General features: G+C 43.6%; 1 protein-coding gene and 1 pseudogene across 3 annotated transcripts in view; both read right to left on the bottom strand.

The window, feature by feature from the left end:
- The window catches only part of traf4a (tnf receptor-associated factor 4a), a 51,492-nt gene extending 46,798 nt beyond the window's left edge, over positions 1 to 4,694 (bottom strand). Inside the window, exons 1-2 of one of the 2 annotated variants that reach the window (XM_082955479.1) lie at positions 4,596 to 4,694; positions 600 to 744 (exon numbers count right to left, since the gene is read on the bottom strand). In XM_082955479.1, coding sequence (XP_082811605.1) covers positions 600 to 742 — 143 coding nt within the window. In that variant the 5' untranslated portion in view covers positions 743 to 744; positions 4,596 to 4,694. 2 annotated transcript variants of the gene reach the window in all.
- A 7-nt stretch (positions 4,695 to 4,701) lies between these two features.
- On the bottom strand, positions 4,702 to 23,867 carry LOC106612748 (serine/threonine-protein kinase Nek8-like; annotated as a pseudogene). The gene is made up of 16 exons (XR_014378667.1): positions 23,500 to 23,867; positions 21,045 to 21,117; positions 12,479 to 12,684; positions 11,947 to 12,182; positions 11,697 to 11,826; positions 11,213 to 11,421; positions 10,915 to 10,997; positions 10,659 to 10,829; positions 10,246 to 10,393; positions 9,476 to 9,553; positions 9,264 to 9,381; positions 8,949 to 9,115; positions 8,723 to 8,880; positions 7,245 to 7,408; positions 6,853 to 6,999; positions 4,702 to 6,322 (listed from the first exon to the last, which is right to left on the bottom strand). The product of XR_014378667.1 is annotated as a serine/threonine-protein kinase Nek8-like (transcript).
- Positions 23,868 to 25,006: the final 1,139 nt, after the last annotated feature.

Below are 25,006 nucleotides of genomic sequence, written 5' to 3'. Positions count from 1 at the left end.
ATTATAGGGTATTGTGTGTAGATTCATGTGGGGGGGGGGGGGAAATAATTGTATACATTTTAGAATAAGGCTGTAATGTAACAAAATGTGAAAACAGTCAAGGGGACTGAATACTTTCCGAATGCACTATATATATATATATATATATATATATATATATTTTGCAGTTTGACAGACTTTGAAAACCACTGGTTTAAAGAACACTGAAAAAAACTTGCTTTCAGACCTCTCTCTCTCTCTCTGTGTGTGTGTAGGCTACATGTCTTGTCTCACACTGTAGGAACTAATCATAAATGTCAAGTTTCAGTTGGAAAGTATATATGTAAACATATCCTGTAGGTGTGTCCTTCCTTTGTAATTCCTTTGCGCTCACAGGTGAAACAATATTATAGGTAAAAGGAAGTGGTGTTGACTTACCCTTAAGGCTTTGTGTATACAGAACACATTACAATGTAATATCATTATTACAATCCAATAGGCTAATCGCTCTGAATCTAGAATATGACACACACACACACGTATACATTCAGAGAGAGAGAGAGCGAGACAGACACACACAGAAAGACATACAGAAACACAGACACAGAACAACAGCTTACCTTAAAAATTCTTGTAGACAGGTGTCACAAAATCGGTGGCCACACGTAGAAACTTGAACAGGGTCTCGCATGGCTTTACTGCATAAGGGACATTGAAACCGTCTCTTCGGTTTCTCCAGAAACTTGTAATCAAACCCCGGCATTGCTGCAGGATGAGTAGAAATACACTGCTGATTAATGTCTCTCCCTTCGCCTCTGTGTCCTGTCCACCTATGCGATTTGTGGTACGATGCCACCAATGTCTCTCTTCTGATGGCCGTCACCAGAGAGATTCTCAGATATTCATGTCCCCTTCGCCAGCTAGCGACAGATCGGTTTGCGAGACGAAATTATTGACCGATTCAGCTCCGCTGTCTCTCCAGCAACCGGGTGACCGAGTGCATGGAAACAAAGGGAATCCTCGACAGTATAAACGTTATTGCATCAAAACCTGGCGATGTCTTCTTCTGACAATATTCATCTGGGTCTATAAATGCAGGAAAATCGTCCGCATGTCTCTCGGCAGAGGTAACACTGACAGATTAAAGACAATGCTCTCATCCCATCTGTTTAGGTACATACCCCCGCCTACTATTTTTCTTGCGGGAGGAGTCGAAAGGGAAATCAACATAGCCTATCTGCTTTTCTATGCTATGGGTCAATGATATCTCCTCATTTGATTTGATTTATTTGTCAGCTATTTAATTCAACTCTCTTTTTTATGAAACGAATGATAATCTAAAATGAATGGAAATAATGTATGCTTTCACCTGCAAATTGTGACTTTAATTCAATAGCTTGAAAGGAGAATGTTCACTTAAAAAAGTATCTAATGTTCAATAAAAAAGTGACATATGTTTTGACATCCTAAAGTCTGCACAGAAAACATGACATGTATTGATGAATTGACCCAAGGTAGACACATTAATCACTAATTAGGAAAAACTGCCCTCTGGTGGTGAAACTGAAAAAGAAGAGCCTGATATTCATGGTGTTGCAGATAAATATGATCATCAATATGAAACATTGACTTCGATAATTGTCGGGAAGTGGTTTCGAATAACAGGACAATAACTTGTCTTTAAAATCTTTACAATTGAGTCCATTTACAATTATTCAATAGCCATAGGTTGTCATCACCAACCTTGTTGCTTCAGGATTACATCATCACAAAGGCACATACTCTTTCTTCAAATAACTGGCGAAAATCCACCACAGCATTGTATTATTACTAAATCATAGACCCTGTCAACAATATAGTACCACAGTATGAGTCATAATACCCATAAAACCTAGCGGTCAAACAGGGAAACGGTTGCAATCGTTTTTCCACCATTCACTTTTCCCATAGGGGATTTTAGAAACACTTAAAATCAGGGCTGTGTTTTGTGTAGGCTTACCCTGGCGTAACGTTTTAATAACCATGTAAATCTCTCTATACTGGACAGTGACCCACCTTTTTTGCACTACAGTTTACTCAAAATCTAAGCCTGTTTGGAGGCTTTCCAGCGTAAGATCAAGCCAGTGCATGCATCCCAAATAGCACCCTTTCCCCTATATAGTGCACTATTTTTGACCAGGGCCTATATGGCTCCATTCATAAGTAGTGCACCATGCAGAGAATAGGGTGGCTTTTGGGATGAAGACAATGTTATAATTAAGCACATCATATCAAACGGGCTCATGCCTATTACACACACAGCTGAAGAGACAATATTGACTCTTATTGTGTCTCTCATACCTGTGCCATGCTTTGTTAGTGACCCTTCCACATCAGAAATCTTAAACAATCTGAACACTTGAGGGTTGAAAGGTCCATGTGTCTTGAATTGCATTTACTATAGAAGTGGCCTCCTTTAGTCAACAGCCTTAAAGAAACTTTCACTGTTCATGTGTTGTGTAAAAGTACTTTACTATGACACTAAACAAACCATGTGTTATTGTAAATGAAAACAAAAGTTACTAATCCAATTGATGAGGACTAAGCCTAAAAGCACAATGAGAGCCACTGATAATGTGCTCAAGATTAAAGTGCCGTACTTGTTTGCTTCATTTGACTGACGAGTCAGTTAGTAGGCTCACACTGTAGTGGCAGGCCTAAACATTGTTTTGTCTAACTAAATACTGGGTAAATAAAGCTACCAAACCAGTTAGACATCCTGGGACTGTGTGTTGTGTCATGCTAACCTCGCTGGTGAAAGAAGACAAAACCTTACTGCATGACAGCTCCCCAATGACGACCTCCTGCAATCTCACTCCAATACATTTGGTAGAGCATTATATTAGCTACACAAGCTTAGGAAGCTAAATAAACTCTGCAAAAAAAGAAACGTCCTCTCACTGTCAACTGTGTTTATTTTAAGCAAACTTAACATGTGTAGATATTTGTATGAACATAACAAGATTCAACAACTGAGACAAACTGAACAAGTTCCACAGACATGTGACTAACAGAAATTGAATAATGTGTCCCTGAACAAAGGGGGGTGTCAAAATGAAAAGTAACAGTCAGTATCTGGTGTGGCCACCAGCTGCATTAAGTACTGCAGTGCAGTATCTCCTCTACATGGACTGCACCAGATTTGCCAGTTCTTGCTGTGAGATGTTACCCCACTCTTCCACCAAGGCACCTGCAAGTTCCCGGACATTTCTTGGGGGAATGACCCTAGCCCTCACCCTCCGATCCAACAGGTCCCAGACGTGCTCAATGGGATTGAGATCCGGGCCCTTCGCTGGCCATGGCAGAACACTGACATTCCTGTCTTGCCGGAAATCACGCAGAGAACGAGCAGTATGGCTGGTGGCATTGTCATGCTGGAGGGTCATGTAAGGATGAACCTGCAGGAAGGGTACCCCATGAGGGAGGAGGATGTCTTCTCTGTAACGCACAGCGTTGAGATTGCCTGCAATGACAACAAGCTCAGTCCGATGATGCTGTGACACACCACCCCAGACCATGACGGACCCTCCACCTCCAAATCGATCCCGCTCCAGAGTACAGGCCTCGGTGTAACGCTCATTCCTTCAACGATAATCGTGAATCCGACCATCACCCCCGGTGAGACAAAACCTTGACTCGTCAGTGAAGAGCATTTTTTGCCAGTCCTGTCTGGTCCAGCGACGGTGGGCTTGTGCCCATAGCCGACGTTGTTGCCGGTGATGTCTGGTGAGGACCTGCCTTACAACAGTCCTACAAGACCTCAGTCGAGCCTCTCTCTGCCTATTGCGGACAGTCTGAGAACTGATGGAGGGATTGTGCGTTCTTGGTGTAACTCGGGCAGTTGTTATTGCCATCCTGTACCTGTCCCGCAGGTGTCATGTTCGGATGTACCGATCCTGTGCAGGTGTTGTTACACGTGGTCTGCCATTGCGAGGACGATCAGCTGTCTGTCCTGTCTCCCTGTAGCACTGTCTTAGGCGTCTCACAGTACGGACATTGCAATTTATTGCCCTGGCCGCATCTGCAGTCCTCATGCCTCCTTAAGGCATGCCTAAGGCACGTTTGCGCAAATGAGCAGGGACCCTGGGCATCTTTCTTTTGGTGTTTTTCAGAGTCAGTAGAAAGGCCTCTTTAGTATCCTAAGTTTTCATAACTGTGACCTTAATTGCCTACCGTCTGTAAGCTGTTAGTGTCTTAACGACTGTTCCACAGGTGCATGTTCATTAATTGTTCATGGTTCATTGAACAAGCATGGGAAACAGTGTTTAAACCCTTTACAATGAAGATCTGTGAAGTTATTTGGATTTTTACGAATTATCTTTGAAAGACAGGGTCCTGAAAAAGGGACATTTCTTTTTTTGCTGAGTTTAGCTTCTAAAATGACACGTTTGGAATTATTTCCATATGTTCCATACATTTACATAATACTGTATGAAAAACATAACATTAAAAGTTAATATAAACTGACTTGAGACAGAGCAACTGAAACTATTTAAGATGTGCAGGGATCCTCTAAAGGCTTAGTAAAGGACAGGCCACTGGAAGAGGTTATTCAGAGGAGGCTAGCAGTCCTTCACCTTGTGCACTGTTTCTCTCCTGACAGCTACCGAGGGGCTGGACGGTGGTGGGATGTTTTACAGAGCTGTATCATCTGGGGACGGGCTTCTCAAGCAAAGCTGAGAAAGAGAAGAGCAAACAGAGAAGCCATCAACGTATCACTTATATTAGCACTAAAGACAGACAAGAATATACCATCTTACCCAATGCATGTGTACAGTTACATACAATAAGGAGTCTGAGTCTTGTAAAAGGTTTCAGGACAGGTATTGAATTATTTCCCTCTTGTATTTTAGATATAGATACACCCACATTTCTTCTTGATTACTTCACAATGCAGTAGGTGTGGTGGCACAAGAATGTTTCAAATGCCCACACACTGCCATTGTCTACCATGGATTTAGTCATACTGTATCTGGACTAATGTACTACTCACATAGTGATAAAATAACAAAACCCATGGAAGTCAAATGTGGGTGAAATGACCTGTGTGAGGACACTCTGGCTTCTGTGTTGGCGTTTCAGGTCACTACCACATGGTAAGCAGCCAGGTCCGAGTTACACTGGAACAGGACTGTAACTTGGGTCTCTTCCAAAGATTAGAGACGTCTCTCTTACATACTGATTAGATTTTATGTGCAATTTAATCTTTCCTAAATCTGTATCTATTTTCAATGGGAGGGTTGCTTTAGTTTAATCCATGCGTCATTTTAATAGATATTTAGTGTGTCTCATTTAGCACCCTATTCCCTATATAGTGCAGTACTAGTGATTAGTGCACTACAAAGGGAATAGGGTACCATTTGGGAAACCATCATTGTTTTAAAGCAGAGGAATTGCTAGCTTGTTCGCTTTTCCTTATGAGAGGGACCATTACTCACAGGCTGGATAATACATTCTCTTGTTGAGGTTGGGGAAATATTCACATTACATGAAGATCCATACACTGCATGCAAGTAAACTGAAATCAATAACTATAAATGTGCAGAGTAAGGTAAATTGTGAAATGTGAGTAAATGATTACTGGTGTAAATGGATACAGACATTCAACCTAACCAACGCTCTGCCTGGTTTTGTGGAGATGGCTGAGGATGCCTATTATCAGAGACACTGGTTTGTTACATTCAGGTTTATAAACAGAGCTAACCCCAGCTCATCTCCCCAATGCCTAACGAGCTAAGCATGACAGGGAGGCAGGCCCCTGTTGTTCATTTTATTGCTTGTGGAGAGCAAGGCACAACTGATTGCCTCATCCACGTTAATGAGCCTCTGTTACTACAGACCCTGAGGCTATAGAGAAACAAAAAGCCAAACATGGGGCTTGGTGGTCACTTCTGAATTAACTGACTGTGAGAAAGCTACAGGAAAATCTGCACTGTGAGGTTAGCTAATTATCAAGCTATTAACAAATAGGCTCTTTCAGACCTTCTGTTCTACAAGGAAAACAACATGGATCTCTGTCTGCATCATCTAAGGGAGCTTGTCTCAAGTTTCACCTGTGATTGCTGTTTGATTTCACCACAAACAGTATGTGCTACTGGCAATTTCATATACTTTTGTTTAACAAAAAGGTAATAGGTAAAATATTATGTTTCACTGCCAGCAGACTGTTGCCATGACAACAGGCCACCGACGTCACAGTGAACGGGTGGCTCTCGTCGAGCTGCACTGCCTTCGGTGTTCCCAGAATCCACCTCTTTTCTTCCGAGGCATCCATGAGCCCCCTTTCTCCAGATATACTCCTCCCCTTCGACACCAAGATTGAGTGAAGAGAATAGCTACGTTCTTCAGCGCACACCCCAGGATTCATGAATCTGCACAATCCTTAACAGACAGCCCTCTCTTCTCACCTGCCCTCTCTTCTCCTTACTGCTCCTGCCATGCCAGCATTATGGCTCTATCCCTGGGAGAGCAGAGCTGAACAAAGCCAGCCCTGAACAATGAGGTGACTGTGCCTGCAATCTCCCTATGGGAGGTCATGCTGATCATTGACACATTCTGACATGCATTGTGTCATTCTCTACAACTTTCTACCCTTTGGAAAATGTCTAATACACATCTGTTACAACATATTAAGGACCTTAAAGCATTTGCTGAAAGCACATTTCCATAGACATTACAGAAACCGATTGGTACAGTATTCAATTAGCTCTTCTAATAAAGTGCGTTATCTAACATCCAAAGTTTACTGAGGACATCACGTTTCTCCAATACTTTATATAAACTGAAAATGTCCCCTTAAAGCATATTCCCTAATTGCTAATGCCCCCTACACACCTGATCCAATGGCTAGAGTGAAGGCTTCCCCACAGGCTGCCATGGTGATGCCCTGTAGGCCCTGGAAGGTCACACGACTGGTCCGACGGGAGCTACAGCCCAACTGACCATGCTGGTTAATCCCAAACGTGTAACACTGACCCTTCTCTGGACACACGGAACAGGGGAATTCAATGTGTGAAGAAGATTGTTATTTTGTATTGTCAAAAGACACAGAAGCACAATCATCCTATAGTAGATAATAGTATTACAATACATCTACATGTTTTACTATTTAAGCATGACAAGGGGATGTCACGTCCTTGCAGCTTATAGGAACTTTGGGTTTCTAATTACAATGGGTTCAAGAACTGCATGGTGACATTTCAGGTGAAGACAAAATATAATTTAACCTGTGACAGCAACAGAGTGGGTTGTTCCAATATAAATGTAAACAACCTTGTCCATGTTCAGCGGTGCTGATTGGACAAGACTGAACGAGTGGACTTCTTCAATCTGGTCACAGGGGGCTGGCTCCTCTGCAGCGTTGATCTTATCCAACCGCAGCTTGTTGAACCTAACCAAGCACATTTAGAGGAGTCACAATTGTTTTCATGGCAACACATTTTCTGATCTTTTGCTCAATTATTGGCATGCAAAAGATCTGATCTGATTGGTCCAAACCCAATTATTGGAAAACTAACAGAAGTGGACTGCCTGTGTAAACACAGCCTTAGAAGAAAATGTCAATCTACTATTCTGGTCAATTAATGAAAGAATGTTTGAATCATATCAAAAGGGAAACATTGATATCTTAAAAGTAAACTAGATCCAGTTGGCCTTATCAGCTGAAATGTGTTTTCTACAATTTCACACTACAAAAGTGTAAGGAGGAAATGCTGTGTCATGTTCTGTAAGAATTCATTGAGGGGGAGTTTCTTGTTCTGTGTTCAAGGCAGAGAAAATATTCAGTACGGAGTAGAGTGAGTAAGAGAGTTAAGGAGGGCAGGAAGTAGGTAAACCACAGGTATCTGGGCAGTGCTGTCTCCACTCAGCATCACACTATGCCCTGCTATAGCACTCAGACCTGGATTCAAATACTATCTGAAATCTTTCAAATACTATGACTGTAAGCTTTAACCTGTCTGTAGTGACAGATAGACAAGGTTAGCAGTTTTGAGAATATTATATTGGTCCATTAAACCAGGCAAACTCAATTAAGCACATATCAAGTATTTGAAATGATTTCAAATAGTATTTGAACCCAGATCTGATAGCACTGTGTTGATTCTCCTAGCCCTCGCTGTAATAGAACCCTGCTTCCTGCCCATGAGGATTTCTGGTAGATGGGTTAACTATCAGAGAGTGTTTGTCACCGTAAGATAATGGTGTCTCACTGGATATTGGCCCAGAAGAAAATGTCATACACCACCTCTAGAAATCCATGCATTAGTTTAACACAACAAAGCATGTCAATGAAGAGCTATGTCAGTGCTTAAGCAAGCAGGGTGTTGGTGCAGTGGAAATAAAGGGACTGTGTTTCACCTTTAACGTGAGCGCTGCTCTTTAGTGAGTTGTTAATGAAAAGGATCGCTCGCATTAATAGTAACCTCTGTGGAATGCCAGTACAATTTCACAGCACTTTCATGCAATGACTGAATATGTTAATTATGTTGTTACTACATTCCAGGGGAATGTTTATCCTAATGAATGCACAATATTTAGGCTAGAAAACAAGCATCTGTTCAGAAGAGGAAATTGATTTTAAATGTGGACTAGTTTGTTACATGCACTGTAGCTCATATCTTGATCCTACTAGAGGATTTTTGCTTCCTGGTTAATTGGAACTCAAATATTCTACTAAGTAGCCTATAAGAGAAGGTAACTTTACCTGATGCTGCTGTAACAGTGTAGGTTCCGTCCCTCTCTTCGCCCCAACCCGGGCTCGAACCAGGGACCCTTGCACACATCAACAACTGACACCCCACGAAGCATCGTTACCCATCGCGCCACAAAAGCCGAGGCCCTTGCAACGCAAGGGGAACAACCACTTCAGGTCTCAGAGCGAGTGACGTCACTGATTGAAATGCTATTAGCGCGCACCACCGCTAACTAACTAGCCATTTCACATCGGTTACACTGCCACAGGCCAGAATGCTGTTATTGGTGCTGATAACCATGGAGCAATCCACTCCAGACAGCACCCTGTGGGCCTCAAACTCCCCTGGCACACACACCTGCTGGGGAGAGTTGTGGGAGTCCTGGGTGCCCAGCCCCAGGCGACCTGCCACAGAGGGGAACAGATAGGGAACATGAGGGGGCAGAAAGCAGAACATTCTGTTAGAATGCCAAGCTCTCCCACAGCCACTACTGACATTATCAAAGAAGACAGAGAGCGATTGACGACTCCAAAAATAAACTTGCTCATTTACCATTGTCTCCTCTTCCCCAGGAGAATATTTCTCTGTCATTGGTCACAGCAAGCACATTGGAAGCATCACATGACACCTGGACCAGCTCGTATCTGAGTAAGGCCTCCACGATCTTGGGCTGGGCATAAATACATATAGAGAAATAATATCAAGCTTTCCCCCCAGAATGACTGACAACGTTTATAACAAACTTCAAAATCATAGACATTTACCTGTGTTACGTCATTACAATTCCCCATGTCCGAGACAGCCATTGCTTCCGCTTCCAAACGTCATAATAACACCTCGTTCTGCAAATTGAAAATAGAGGAAATTATAGGTACGATGAGTTGATGGGTGTGGTTATAGCACAGTGTGTGTTTTAATCCCTAACAAGGGAATACTAATCTGCTCCACCACAGTGATAAATGGTGATAAGGGAGCAGGAAATAGAGCTGGGACTTTAATCCTTATCTGCTTTTAGTATTGGACTAATGACAGCTCACTCAAGACTATGACTGTGACTAACGGTGTATCCCGGTTAGAGAAAGTGTACCTACTAAACGCCAGGTCAGCAGCGTGGAGATTACATTCTGTAGGGAAGGACAAACACTGATGAATGTTCTGTAAAAGAGGTGATTACATCCACACTTCCAAATGCAGCTTACATTCCAATGCTGCTCCAGTGCTTTATGATAGTGCTATATACTGAAGTGTGTGTGTGCGGTAACAAAAACACACAGTGAATAAATATTGATTTCCTATAGTGAAGCTCCCCTACTGAGGCTGACCTGACACAGATGCTGTGCCCCCCAGCAGGAAACAATGAGCGATGGTGTACATCCCAAATTGCATCCTATTCCCTATATAGTGCACTACTTTTGACCAGAGCCCTATGGGCCCTTAGTGCACTACTTTTGACCAGTGCCATATGGACCCTGGTCAAAATTAGTGCACTATATAGGGAATAGGGTGCCAGTTGAGATGCTATTATGGCCTGTACCTGTCATACAGGTGGTGAAGAGATCCCCACAGGACACAGACTTGATGGTGACTCCAGACTGGCCCTCCAGGAAGCGAGAGCTGAACTGCGGCTGCATCTGTTTTACTGCACCAGGCAGAGTGGGCTCAAAAGATCCTACTGACAGAGCCTGGCACCGTACCATTAGGATGTGGTTAGGAAATGTTTGAATACTGCTGATACTAAAGACTATCCAGATAACACTCTCATATTGTTAAAAACAAATCCTTCATATTGTCAGCCTTTAACCATTCTAATGCATAATCTGAGGGTATTAAAGAGGCAGCTAGTAGCTTAGTTGGTTAAGGGCAATATTTATCTATGAAACCTAACTGAGGTTGACAAGGCTAATTCAGACAGAGAAGGGAAATGTGGATCAAGAAATCCAATCTGACCTCCCAGGTGATGAGTCGGCCTGACTTGGTGACGCCCACCTTCTGTGTGCGTCCCAGGGCCACCTGCAGCACCTCTGTGTTGAGCATGGGCAGACGCAGGGATGCCACTGCCCAATGTGTACACTGATGATAGGGAGAGCGAGTGCAATTTTCCTGTTCCCATCTGTCCATCTAGTACAGAACAAAACATTATACTAAAAGGTGTTAATTATTACAGAACCAGTTCAATCACAGATGTGGCAGGAATGTCACTGACCTCTGAATGACCTTGTGCTGGTCATTCGCTCTCCCGGTTTACCATGACCTCCTGACTGCACGGTGGACAGTGGTTTCTCAATTCTGGACCAGAAATCAAAATGTCTTTGAATATTATATACATACACTTCCATCAATGGTAATGTATACATCAGACAAATTGTTGTTTTCTTACGATGAGTCTGGTGACTAGAAGCTAGAGGCTTTGGCTGTGTCCAAAATGGCATCCTATTCCCTATATAGTGAACTGTATAGGGAATAGTGTGCCATTTGGGATAGACTTTTGTGGCATTCACTACCTGCACATTTTGACGTTGCCTATATCAGCGAAGAGGTTGAGCAGGGGTTTGATGCAAACAGGGTTGGCCATGATCTCATTGAGCTGTGGGCGTTTGGATGGGTCCAGGTTGAGCATGTTCATGATGAGCTGCCTGAGTTCTGGACTGTACCGGTCTGAGATGGGGGCAAAGGTTTCGCTCATGATCTTCAACACTAGGGCAGGTAGGTTCTGTAAAAGAAGGAAGAGTGAGTAAGCCCAAGGAGAGGAATTAAATATTAAAACTATGCTAATGCCTTCATTTCTTTATGGGTTTATGTTTGGACCAGTAAGCTTTACACATCATCCCACAAATTAAATACATTTTACATGGAGATGGAAAGATACGTGCTTCGAAGACTAATGTGAGATATGATTCACTTCAATGCTATTTTTGGATCCAGTGCAAGGACAGTTTCTGAAATTGGAATGACAATGTACGAAGTGTATTTGAAAAAAACGTGTACAGCAGCCTCAAAAGCTCTCGAGGCTGGCTAGCTCATATAGAACACAGCCCAGGGCCCAGATATCACTCTTCTGGTTGTAGGGCTTCCCCTCACACAGCTCCGGAGAGATGCAGCATGGGGCCCCCACCACCTGAATGGAAATAAAACAAAAACAAAGGATAAACTCTACTGCCTATGACTATGCTTATCATCAGAGTACGCATTTTGCTGTTACTATGTAGTCAGGTGACCAATGCTAGATCATGTCCACTCAAAGTGTAGGCTTTGCTCTTGCTGACAAGGATGTGGAGATTCCAAAGTCGCCTGTTTTGACAATCATTTGATGCTTGTCAATCAGAATGTTCTGGGTCTTCAGCTTGCGATGTTGGATGAGCTTGTTGTGCACGTGGTACAGGGCCAGCAGGATCTGGACTAAGAAGTGCAGGATGATGTCCTCATCCAGCAAGGAGTTACAGTGCTTCTGAATGTAGTCGGCTAGGGTTCCACCTACAGTAAGAAAGCAGGAAAATAATAGTTACAGTAGAATAGATCATGCTCTCAGGCCACCGAGTTTTATAACATAATGCAGTGCCCTATATCATATATTTCCTGAAGCTCTACAACAGGGACTGACATCTGATGAGACTGAATAAGACCTCATGGAAAACATCTGACAAGCAAAACATATGACACCCTATGTTACAGCATAGGTGTCAGACTTTCATGAGAACGTGAGCTATGTACCTTATGTGTTATGTAACAAACAATTGGGGGGGGGGGGGGGGGGGGTAATGTGACAGTACCTGGTGCATATTCCATAGCGATCATCAGAGCCTTGTCCTCCAGGAAGTTCTCATAGTACTCTATGATGTTGTGGTGGTTGAGCAGCTTTAGCACCTGGCACTCGTTCTGGGCGTTGAGGCGTTCATCACTGAACATCTACTCTACTGGGATCTTCTTCAGGATCACAAAGGCCCCGTCACTGCGCAGGCGACACAGGTGCACTATCCTGTCACACATGACATGGGAAGGTGGAGAAGAGTTGGGAAAGTGTGTTCTGGTGTAGGCTATCCCTTTACAGTGTGCCTACTTGCTTGTATGCTCTTGTACATTATTGCTACTGATATTGGTGCTAAATCAAATCAAATTGTATTTATCACGTGTTTAGCAGATGTTATTGAAAATTGCTATGTAATGTGAAATCTATGAATGTATTGTAATGTTTTTAAAATTGTATAAACTGCCCTGATTTTGCTGGACCCCAGGAAGAGTAGCTATGGGGTAATAAATACAAATGCATTCATGCATGTGGGCATTAGAACTAGAATTTGACCATTTATATAATGGGCAAATAACATAACACATCACAGTTAGTTATGACAAAAAAGACAACACAGTAGCTTTGCACTCGTCATGTACTAGTATAGTACAATATTGATTAGGGCAGCGATAGAAATACAATGAGCGCATAATTCTAATTGTATGAGCGCGGGACATTTAATTAAATATGCGCGTGCCTGAACCAATGTACATGCTTTCCGTGATTTATGTTGACAGGAAAAGAAATTAAACATCACAAAGTATGAATACGAGTACTGTGCCTTAGCAGTGTAGTTTCATCAAGAAGTTCAAAGTGAATACTTTTGGATTATCCAAAAGCTCCTCTTCCGACCACTTTGATTTTCTCATACTTCTCCATCACTGTAAAAAGACAAGGCTGTAAAAAACATCCAAAGTCGTCTCCAGGCAACACTTCCTCTGCTCCTACAGGGATGAACTAGGGACAAAAAGCACGCAAGTCTGAAAGCAAGCTTCTTCTGTTTTCCTTGAGCCTGAGTCTAGGGCTATTTGTGGTTACACAAAGGCTTTTTGTTGTAGGCTATTATTGAATGCTCCTTCATATAATTTTACTAAATTAGACATTGTCATCATAAATACTGTTGTGTGTGTGTGAGTGAGTGTTAATTCCCATATTATTTCTCTCCTAGGTAGGGCTGCATATAGCAGTGTCTAGACGGCATGTAATTATGGAGCGCCTTCCCGCAGAGATAAGCAGGCAGCTGGCAAGCTTTGCTCCTGTCCTTTCTGCTTCCGTCTCTGCTCTAATGCAGGCCATAACAAACATATTGTAGTCTCTGACAAGGCCTTGTCAGGTCTGTAATGCGCTGATTACACATCACAGCCCTCATTTGAAGCAGCAAATGTTTTTGCTTATTCTCAGGTACATCTTCCAACACCACATGCATCACTGTACCTTAGCACCGGTGAAAATCATTGTAATCAATGTCTGTTTACACTGCTTGTTGACCTTACGGAACTCAAATGTGCACTCTCTCTCACACTACCTGGACCTGTTGGGTGACATATTTGACCTGCTGGGTGACATATTTCGTTTGGAGTTGTGTGCTATCACTGGGGGTGTTTGTGTGTGTGTGTCACTGGATGGATGGATGTCAATGTCCAGGAATGCACTATCTGAAGGTGTAGTGTAGGGTGCACACCGAAACTACGGACGTTAAATCCCGTAGTACGTACCTGAGTGGGAAGATAAGAACAACTGAAACTGCTTGACTGGTTGTAAATCAATCTGTAGAGATCATCACATTTATGAGATCTCATGAGATGAGAGACACCTCATAAAAGTGCCAGGAATCAATGGGTGGAAGTCCAAAATGTTATTACCTAACATCCACTTTCCACTGCAGATTGTTTACTAGATGTGGAAACTAGAGAGGGTGGTTACATCTCAAATGGTACATATTCCCTACATAGTGTATTACTTCTGACCCGGGGCCATATCTCTGGTCAATTTAAATGTGTTTAATTGAACCTTTATTTAACTAGGCAAGTCAGTTAAGAATAAACTCTTATTTACAATGAAGGGCCTACCCCGACCAATTGTGCGCCGCACTATGGGACTCTCAATGACAGCCGGATGTGAACCAGGGACTGTAGTGATAGCCTCTTGCACTAAGATGCAGTGTCTTAGACCTCTGCGCCACTCAGGAGCCCAAAAGTTGTGCAGTATGTGGGGAAAAGGGTGCCATTTTGGACTCAACCAGTGCCTGTCTCGTTAGTGGTTCAGGTCTATAATGAGGTTGACTTGCTGACCCAGACAATGTGTGGTTTATCTACATCTTTGTCTACATGATAGAGGTGCAGTGTTCTTATCTGCTGTGATCATGGTGGTATGACTCTATTCACAGCAGTGAAGTGAGGGCTCTATTGAGTTGGTTTAGCTCTTATGTGTGTATTCATGGAGTGATGGGTTTCTGTTGATTTCAGTCAACAACATTGTTACAGCCTAAACACCTTTCTTTGTCAGTCTGTCAACAAAAGAAACCATCATTCATTAACAGGCAGAGAAATATGTGTCACGTTTGTTTCCATCAGCTCACCCGTGACTTAAAGTACAAACATAACCCTTTGCTCATTGGAACTCCATTTGGGAAATCAATTGACGTTCACTGAATACCTTTAATGGTATTCATTGATTTTAATGCATTATTTAAACTTCTTCATTGATTTTTATACAGGCCTTCTTTCTGTACATCAAATAGAGAAATATGTACACACTATATTAGGCACAGATAACACAGGTTTTCGTCGTAAATCTGGCAGTGTGTAATCTAGTTTCCGCCAGCTGTGCATTCGGATGAATCTTCCCCATCCTCCACTGAAACAGGCTTATTTGTGTTTGTCTATTAAAATGCACTAACGACCCTCAGAAATAAATGAACCCTTCGATTTTTCACTTTATTGGCTGCTCAAAATCTCCATTGTACTTTTTCTCTGTGACTTTAGGGCTGCGTCCCAAATGACACGCTTTTCTCTATAATACTGCACAAATTTTGACCAGAATTCTATGGGTTAGTGCACTGTATAGGGAACAGGGTGCCATTTGGGACACACCCTAGAATCAATACAGCCCAAATGAGCACTGAACCAGGCACTAAGATTCCATTCAGCCGCACCACATGATATTGGGATTGGGACACCTACTTTGGACAGACACAAAGAGGTATTTCTTCCATTAGCCTCTACAAGAAAGCCGATCACAGCGCATTTCCACTGAGGATTTACCCCAGTGTTTTTTTACCCAAAGGACTCAGACTTTTCTGTTTCCATCTATGCGGGCATGCTCTGACTTGGGCCCAAAGTCAGGCCACTGGTACTTTTCAGCTGGTATTTACAGAACAATGGCTAACTGAAGTTAAACACCTCACAAAGCAACAGTCTTGATGATGCAGAGGTTGTTGATTCTGCTCACCAAGTCTTTAGTGTCACACTCCTGATGGAAACATTTACACTATAGCTGACATTAACATAAAACACTGGTGACCCACTAGTGTGGGGGTAAGTCTACATGGAAAAGCACCAACATGAATTAGGCCCTTTTCTTTGCAAGTGTCAACAAAAGTAACCTAAGTATTCAGATTCATAAGATGGTATGCAAAATAGGTGTTATGTCACATCCTATGACAGAACCAGCCCTGGAGGAGAGTGATAGGCGTATCATGGGTGATGGACAGACATGCTGCCTTTCGAATGTAACACTAGTGTATACAACCTGATGTTATACTAGGGAAATTGTGTTTCCATACCTAGAGCTGACAGTGAGGACTTGTAAAGAGCAGAATCAAAAACCTCTGCATAAGCAAAACAGTTGCTTTGTGAGAAGGTGTTAAAGTTTATTTTACCTTTATTTAACTAGGAAAGTCAGTTAAGAGCAAATTCTTATTTACATTTTTTTAAATTGAACATTTATTTAACCAGGTAGGCCAGTTGAGAACAAGTTCTCATTTACACCTGCGACCTGGCCAAGATAAAACAAAGCAGTGCGACAAAAACAACAACACAGAGTTACACGTCAACAAACGTACAGTCAATAACACAATAGAAAAATCTATGTACAGTGTGTGCAAATGTAGAAGAGTAGGGAGATAGGGAATAAATAGGCCATAGAGGCAAAATAATTACAATTTAGCATTAACACTGGAGTGATAGATGTGCAGATGATGATGTGCAAGTAGAGATACTGGGGTGCAAAAGGGCAAGTAATAATATGGGGATGAGGTAGTTGGGTGTGCTATTTACAGATTCGCTGTACCTGTACACAGCTGCTCTGACAGCTGATGCTTAAAGTTAGAGAGGGAGATATAAGTCTCCAGCTTCAGTGATTTTTGCAATTAGTTCCCGTCATTGACAGCAGAGAACTGTAAGGAAAGGCTGCCAATGGAAGTGTTGGCCTTGGGGATGACCAGTGAAATATACCTGCTGGAGCGAGTTCTACGGGTGGGTGCTGCTATGGTGACCAGTGAGCCGAGATAAGGCGGGGCTTTACCTAGCAAAGACTTATAGATGACCTGGAGCCAGTGGGTTTGGCGGCGAATATGTAGTGAGGGCCAGCCAACGAGAGCATACATGTCGCAGTGGTGGGTAGTATACGGGGCTTTGGTAACAAAACGGATGGCACTGTGATAGACTGCATCCAATTTGTTGAGTAGAGTGTTGGAGGCTATTTTGTTAATTACATCGCCGAAGTCAAGGATCGGTAGGATAGTCAGTTTTACGAGGGTATGTTTGGCAGCATGAGTGAAGGAGGCTTTGTTGCGAAATAGGAAGCCAATTCTAGATTTAATTTTGGATTGGAGATGCTTGATGTGAGTCTGGAAGGAGAGTTTACAGTCTAATCAGACACCTAGGTATCTGTAGTTGTCCACATATTCTAGGTCAGAACCGTTCAGAGTAGTGATGCTAGTCGGGCGGGAGGGTGCGGGCAGCAATCGGTTGAAGAGCATGCACTTAGTTTTACTAGCATTTAAAAGCAGTTGGAGGCCACGGAAGGAGTGTTGTATGGCGTTGAAGCTTGTTTGGAGGTTTGTTAGCACAGTGTCCAAAGAAGGGCCAGATGTATACAGAATGGTGTCGTCTGCGTAGAGGTGGATCAGAGAATCACCAGAAGCAAGAGCAACGTCATTGATATATACAGAGAAAAGAGTCAGCCCGAGAATTGAACCCTATGGCACCCCCATAGAGACTGCAAAGGTCTGGACAACAGGCCCTCTGATTTGACACACTGAACTCTATCTGAGAAGTAGTTGGTGAACCAGTCATTTGAGAAGCAAAGGCTATTGAGTCTGCCGATAAGAATGCGGTGATTGACAGAGTCGAAAGCCTTGGCCAGGTCGGTGAAGACGGCTGCACAGTACTGTCTTTTATCGATGGCGGTTATGATATCGTTTAGGACCTTGAGCGTGGCTGAGGTGCACTCATGACCAGCTCGGAAACCAGATTGCATAGTGGAGAAGGTACGGTGGGATTCGAAATGGTCGGTGATCTGTTTGTTAACTTGGCTTTCGAAGATTTTAGAAATGCAGGGCAGGATGGATATAGGTCTATAGCAGTTTGGGTCTAGAGTGTCTCCCCCTTTGAAGAGGGGGGATGACCACGGCAGCTTTTCAATCTTCGGGGATTTCAGACGATACGAAAGAGGTTGACTAGGCTAGTAATAGGGGTTGCGACAATTTCGGCGGATAATTTTAGAAAGAGAGGATCCAGATTGTCTAGCCCAGCTGAGTTGTAGGGATCCAGACTTTACAGCTCTTTCTGAACGTCAGCTGTCTGGATTTCGGGGAAGGAGAAGCGATGGGGGGGGGGCTTGGGAAAGTTGCTGCAGGGGGTGCTGAGTTGTTGGCCGGGGTAGGGGTAGTCAGGTGGAAAACATGGCCAGCCGTAGAAAAATGCTTATTGAAATTCTCGATTATCGTAGATTTATCGGTGATGACAGTGTTTCCTATCCTCAGTGCAGTGGGCAGCTGGGAGGAGGTGCTCTTATTCTCCATGGACTTTAGTGTCCCACAACGTTTTGGAATTAGTACTACAGGAAAGAAATTTCTGCTTGAAAAAGCTAGCCTTAGCTTTCCCAACTGACTGAGTATATCGGTTCCTGACTTCCCTGAAAAGTTGCATATCGCGGGGGCTATTCGATGCTAATGCAGAACGCCACAGGATGTTTTTGTGTTCGTCAAGGGCAGTCAAGTCTGGGGTGAACCAAGGGCTATATCTGTTCTTAGTTCTACATTTTTAAATGGGGCATGCTTATTTAAGATGGTGAGGAAAGCACTTTTGAAGAGCAACCATGCATCCTCTACAGACGGGATGAGGTCAATATCCTTCCAGGATACCCGGGCCAGGTCGATTTGAAAGGCCTGCTCACTGAAGTGTTTTAGGGAGCGTTTGACAGTGATGAGGGGTGGTCGTTTGACCGTGGACCCATTACGTAACGCAGGCAATGAGGCAGTGATCGCTGAGATCCTGGTTGAAGACAGCAGAGGTGTATTTAGAGGGCAAGTTGGTCAGGATGATATCTAAGAGGGTGCCCATGGTTACGGATTTAGGGTTGTACCTGGTAGGTTCCTTGATAATTTGTGTGAGATTGAGGGCATTTAGCTTAGATTGGAGGACGGCCGGGGTGTTAAGCATGTCCCAGTTTAGGTCACCTAACAGTACGAACTCCGAATATAGATGGGGGGCGATCAATTCACATATGGTGTCCAGGGCACAGCTGGGGGCTGAGGGGGGTCTATAGCAAGAGGCAACAGTGAGAGACTTGTTTCTGGAAAGGGGGATTTTTAAAAGTAGAAGCTCGAATTGTTTGGGCACAGACCTGGATAGCCTGCAGAGTTCTGTCATACTATCTCTGCAGTAGATTGCAACTCCACCCCCTTTGGCAGTTCTATCTTGTCTGGAAATGTTATAGTTAGGGATGGAAATGTCAGGTTTTTGGTGGCCTTCCTAAGACAGGATTCAGACACTGCTAGGACATCCGGGTTGGCGGAGTGTGCTAAAGCAGTGAATAAAACAACCTTAGGGAGGAGGCTTCTAATGTTAACATGCATGAAACCAAGGCTTTTACGGTTACAGAAGTCAACAAATGAGAGCACCTGGGGAATGGGAGTGATGCTGGGGGCTGCAGGGCCTGGTTTAACCTCTACATCATCAGAGGAACAGAGGAGGAGTAGGATAAGGGTACGGCTAAAGGCTATAAGAACTGGTTGTCTAGTGCGTTCGGAACAGAGAGTAAAAGGAGCAGATTTCTGGGTGTGGAAGAATAGATTCAAGGCATAATGTACAGACAAGGGTATGGTAGGATGTGAGTACAGTGGAGGTAAACCTAGGCATTGAGTGACTATGAGAGAGGTTTTGTCTCTAGAGGCACCATTTACGCCAGGTGAAGTCACCGCATGAGTGAGGGGTGGAACAAAAGGGCTAGCTAAGGAATATTGTGCAGGGCTGGAGGCTCTACGGTGAAATAAGACAATCACTAACCAAAACAGCAATAGACAAGGCATATTGACATTAGGGAGAGGCATGTGTAGCCGAGTGATCATAGGGCCCAGTGAGTAGCTAGGCGAGCTGGAGACATGGTGATTCAGACAGCTAGCAGGCCGGGGCTAGCAGGCTAACAGATGGGCCTCAGGGGGACGTCGCAACGGGAGAGCCTGATAAAACCCCCTCAAACGGCTACGTTGGCAGACCAGTCGTGATGGATCGGCGGGGCTCCGTGTCGGCAGCAAAGGGTCCAGGCCAATTGACAGAAGAGGAATTGAAACCCAGGAATTGTCTGATGGATATCTTCGGCTAGCCGGGAGATGGGCCTAGCTCGAGGCTAGCTCCAGGCTACCTGGTGCATGCATCGGGACAGAGACGTAAGCCAGGAGTAGCCACTCGGATAGCAGCTACCTAGCTGCGATGATCCAGTGTAAAGGTTCAAAGCTTGCGGTAGGAATCCGTAGATGAGGTAGAGAAAAAGCAGTCCAATATGCTCTGGGTTGATATCGCGCTGTGCAGACTGGCAGGAATTGACCGGACTGAGGCTGGCTGATGTCCTAGTTAACGCTGATGCCCACTAGCAGTGGCTAACTGACTACTAGCTAGTAAGCTGGCTAGCTGCTGATGGGGGTTCCGGTTCTAAAGTATAAAAAATAGCAGATCCATACCACATTGGGTGAGGCGGGTTGCAGGAGAGTATGTTGAGATTTTTAATATTTGTATATTATATTTTTTATATATATGAAATATATATGAAGAAAACGATTATACATGGGACGGGACAAGACAGGACAAAGACGTCTGACTGCTACACCATCTTGGATGTTCAGTGACGTCCTACCCCGGCCAAACCCTAACCCGGATGAAGCTGGGCCAATTGTGCACCGCCCTATGGGACTCCCAATCAGAGCCGGTTGTGATACAGCCTAGAATCAAACCAGAGTCTGTAATGACACCTCTAGAACTGAGATGCAGTGCCTTAGACCACTGCGCCACTCAGGAGCCCCTGTTAAGTAAATGAAAGCTGAAAAGTACCTGTGGCCTGGCTTTGGCTCCAAGTCAGAGCAGGTCTGCCGGAGCCATGGCCCAGTGAGACACGAGTGCTGGCCTGCGTAGATGGAAAAAGAAAAGTGTGAGCCCTTTGGGTTTCTTGTGTTCTTAATTCTATTTCTTGTATGTTTATGTTCTGCTTTACTTCATAGCACTACTCTTATTGATTACTGCATTGCTGTAAAATAGCATGCAAGAAAGGCATTTCACTCTACATGTGCACGTGACATTAAAACTTTAGACATAAAACACTGGGGTTAAATAAAAAATGTGAATAAAATGTTATTCATCACATTCTTCGTAAACAACAGGTGTAGACTGACAGTGAAATGCTTACTTACAGCCCCTTACTTACAGCCCTCAATGCAGAGAGAAAGAAAATGGAGAAATAATAGAAAAGTACACAATGAGTAACGATAACAGGGTAAATCCTGTATGGAAATGCGCCGACAGACAGACTGCAGCGGTAGGTTTCGGTGATACTATCAGTGTGAGATCTGCCTTGAGCAATACTGCAGTTCTCACTGTGTGAAGGCTGATGACAAAGAGAGTGTGCTGAAGCAGGAAACTCAAGCACAAGCATCAGGTTACACGGCTGCTCACACTTGAAAAGGCACCTTATTACTAAGACCTGCATTTTTTTTATTTTTAAGAACAAATTCAGTTATGAACAAATTCTTATTTACAATGTCGGCCTAGCCCTGCCAAACCCCAACGACGCTGGGCCAATTGTGCACCGCCCTATGGGACTCCAAATCACGGCTGGTTGTGATACAGCCTGGAATCGAACCATGGTCTGTAGTGAGACCTCTAGCACTGAGATGCAGTGCCTTAGACCGCTGCATCTCATCTCATCCAAATTTGTATACTTGGACTTCGATTTAGATTTTCCACTCTTAGTAGCCATGTTTTACTTTATCAGTTTTGAGAAAAGTTTGTAGAAGAGAAGGGACTGCTGTGTAACGTAAACTACCGTGCTTTCACCTGAGAATGTACACTGTTGCGCACAGCTCTAGCATGATGGCTGTTTGTCTTACAAAGGGCGTTCACATACTGCTGGAAAGCCCAACTCATTGGTTATTTCAAAACAATAGGTGCTCATTGGACCAAGACACTGTCAATCAAGTGAACACCGCTCATCTCATTGGTGCGTAATGATGGCTGACCTTCATGGGCTAATTGACGTGTTGTGTTGCCAATACGTAATGTAGAATGATGAAACACGTTTGGTTGCCTTCTAGAGTGTCTGAGGATTTCCCCCTAACCAACAATGTAGTTTAAAAAAAATACAAATAAGAAATAAAAGTAACAAGTAATTAAAGAGCAGCAGTAAAATAACAATAGTGAGACTATATACAGGGGGTACCGGTACAGAGTCAATGTGCGGGGTCCTTAGCTTATTGATGAGCTTTGAGGGCACTATGGTGTTGAACGCTGAGCTGTAGTCAATGAATAACATTCTCACATATATCCAGACAGATTATCAGTAATACGTTTCCTGACTGCCACCTCACAGTCCTGCACTATGAATGCTGACCCAGTACGTTCTGTCCTTAGATCTTTGGAACCATCTGTGTAAATGGCCACAAAATCCTGATGCACAGTATCCAGACGTCTATTAAACAAATCAGATGGATCAACACCCTCCCAATCTTTCTGTAGTCTTTACAACACTTCTAGATCAACTACTGGAGGCGGGAGTAGCCATGGAGGATTTACAGGAATATCTACCGTTGAACTAAACTCCATTCAGTCCCCTCGCATGAGTATTACCCACCCACCCAAAGCTTGTGTTCTGTCCTTGCTCATGTTCCCAGCATGTCTGTAGATTGACCCAATAATTAATTGCCAGCTGATGTCTCCTAATCAGCAATGGCATGTCCTCCATCTCCACCTGTAGTGCAGCCACTGGGGAGGTCTGAAACACCCCACTACATATTCTGAGTCCTTGCCCCTGTATGACATCTAGCCTTTCCAATGAGGTCTGGGCTGCAGAACCATACACTTTACTGCTATAGTCTATTACAGATCAGATCAATGCAACATACATGGTCTTCAATGAGGAACGCCCAGCCCCCCACTCCTTCCCCGTCAGACATCACATTTAGCACCTTCTTACACCACTCTCTCAATGTGTTCTGCCCAGAACAGTCTAGTGTCAAAATATACCACAAAGAACCTGAAGGCCCCCACCCTCTCCAAGTTTCTCCCATATAACGTCAAGCATACCTCACCTTCCTCCTGGTAAACAACACTGTCTGAGTTCTCTTGAGAACATGAATCGCCACAACTCTACTTAATCAATTGCTTCCTGTACCTTTCTGACTATGAGCATGTTGTGGGCACCACATTACATTACTTCTATCCTGGCCCTCCACCCAGCACTTGTTTTTTTTATTTAACTAGGCAAGTCCAATTCTTATTTACAATGATGGCTTACCCCAGCCAAACCCGGATGAGGCTGGGCCTATAGGACTCCCAATCACGGCCGGATGTGATTCAGCCTGGATTCGAATCAGGGACTGTAGTTACGCCTCTTGCACTGAGATGCAGTGCCTTAGACCGCTGTGCCACTCGGGAGCCCTTCCTGGTCCAATATCTGTCAAGGATTATAGCAGTTCACTACCACTGGCACCCCTCCTCCCCCACATATTCCTGTTCAATACCTTTGCCTAGCATCCTGTAAGGAAATCCTTGCTTTATGAAGGCGGCACATCCCGCAACATATCCCTGTATGATGAACTCCACAGTCGGTTTGAGCCATGTTTCCTGCACACAAATCACATCTGGTTTAGCTGGCATATCCAGAATTAGCTGCTTGAACTCCTGCCCATTTAACCAAGTAAGTGCCACTGACTGTAGAAGACTAATTAATTGGTTTATCTCGTCGCTTGGTAGTTACTCTGTTGCAATGTGCTAACTAGCTTGTTAATTTGTTTGTTAGCAAGCACAATCGGAATTTGTGACTAGCCAAAAATGAGTTTGATCATCTTAGAATTTGAGGGTTTACAATTGTAGCAAGCTACATATAGTACACTGTTTTGGGTTTACTACGAAAGTAAATCTAGTGATCTCAAACAAAATGTAAACCCCTCAAACTAATGGACCTCCTAATTTGAAATACCAGCACATGACTGGGAAAAATGCAAGGGCTGCATCAGCGTTACATACTGGAGCCTGTATTAAGTATGGGGGGATCGATTAATCCCGTCCGGGCGCCCGTGTAGGCTTGTTATGCATTGTCTGAAAGTTAATTTGCATGCGATTTGGAACCGCCAAACCGGGCTGACTCCCGGGTGTGAGCCAGATGCCCCTTTCAAAACCCACGGGGAAGTCGTCGCAAAACAAAAGTGACGTAATTAAGCACTTGTAGAAATTACTATTGTTTTGTTCCCATGTAAAATGGATTGCTTTTGATAAAAACGCATTGACTTCTCAATTAAAACTTGCTTGAAAATTCTAACATTTATTTTTCCTTGTTGAAAAAATTACCGAGGCGCAGATTAGGCCTACTGTTCGATTGGAGAAGGGCACGCTTCCCTCCCCGCTTTCGCCCTATAACATGACGGGCCTATGCCCCGCGGCTCAGTATAATCGAATCCGTCCTGTCATTCAAAGTAAAGTTTCTGCATGAATGTGTGCAGTTAGTGAGCGTGTCCGGTCCAATGGACACATGTTGTGCAACAACCACAAAGCAGCCCCTAGTCCATGAAGTTGACTGAGGACAGGTGTGGGGTTGCCTCATCAGACAGACACACACAGTAGACCTTGATCAAACAAGATGAACAAAAACATAACTGCATTGTTGTATTACATGCCCTCTTTTTGAAGAAAAAGCGGATAAAAAACACTTAATTATACCTGTCAAAAGGATTCCTCTAAGCCTAAAAGCTCTAAAAGTGAGTTTAAAAAATATTTGTCCTGTAGACATAAGCATGAAGTGCCCC

Source organism: Salmo salar, chromosome 09 (assembly GCF_965601325.2).
Source record: "Salmo salar chromosome 09, fSalSal1, whole genome shotgun sequence".
Lineage (NCBI taxonomy): Eukaryota > Metazoa > Chordata > Actinopteri > Salmoniformes > Salmonidae > Salmo > Salmo salar.
This window is presented reverse-complemented; position numbering and strand designations above follow the sequence as displayed.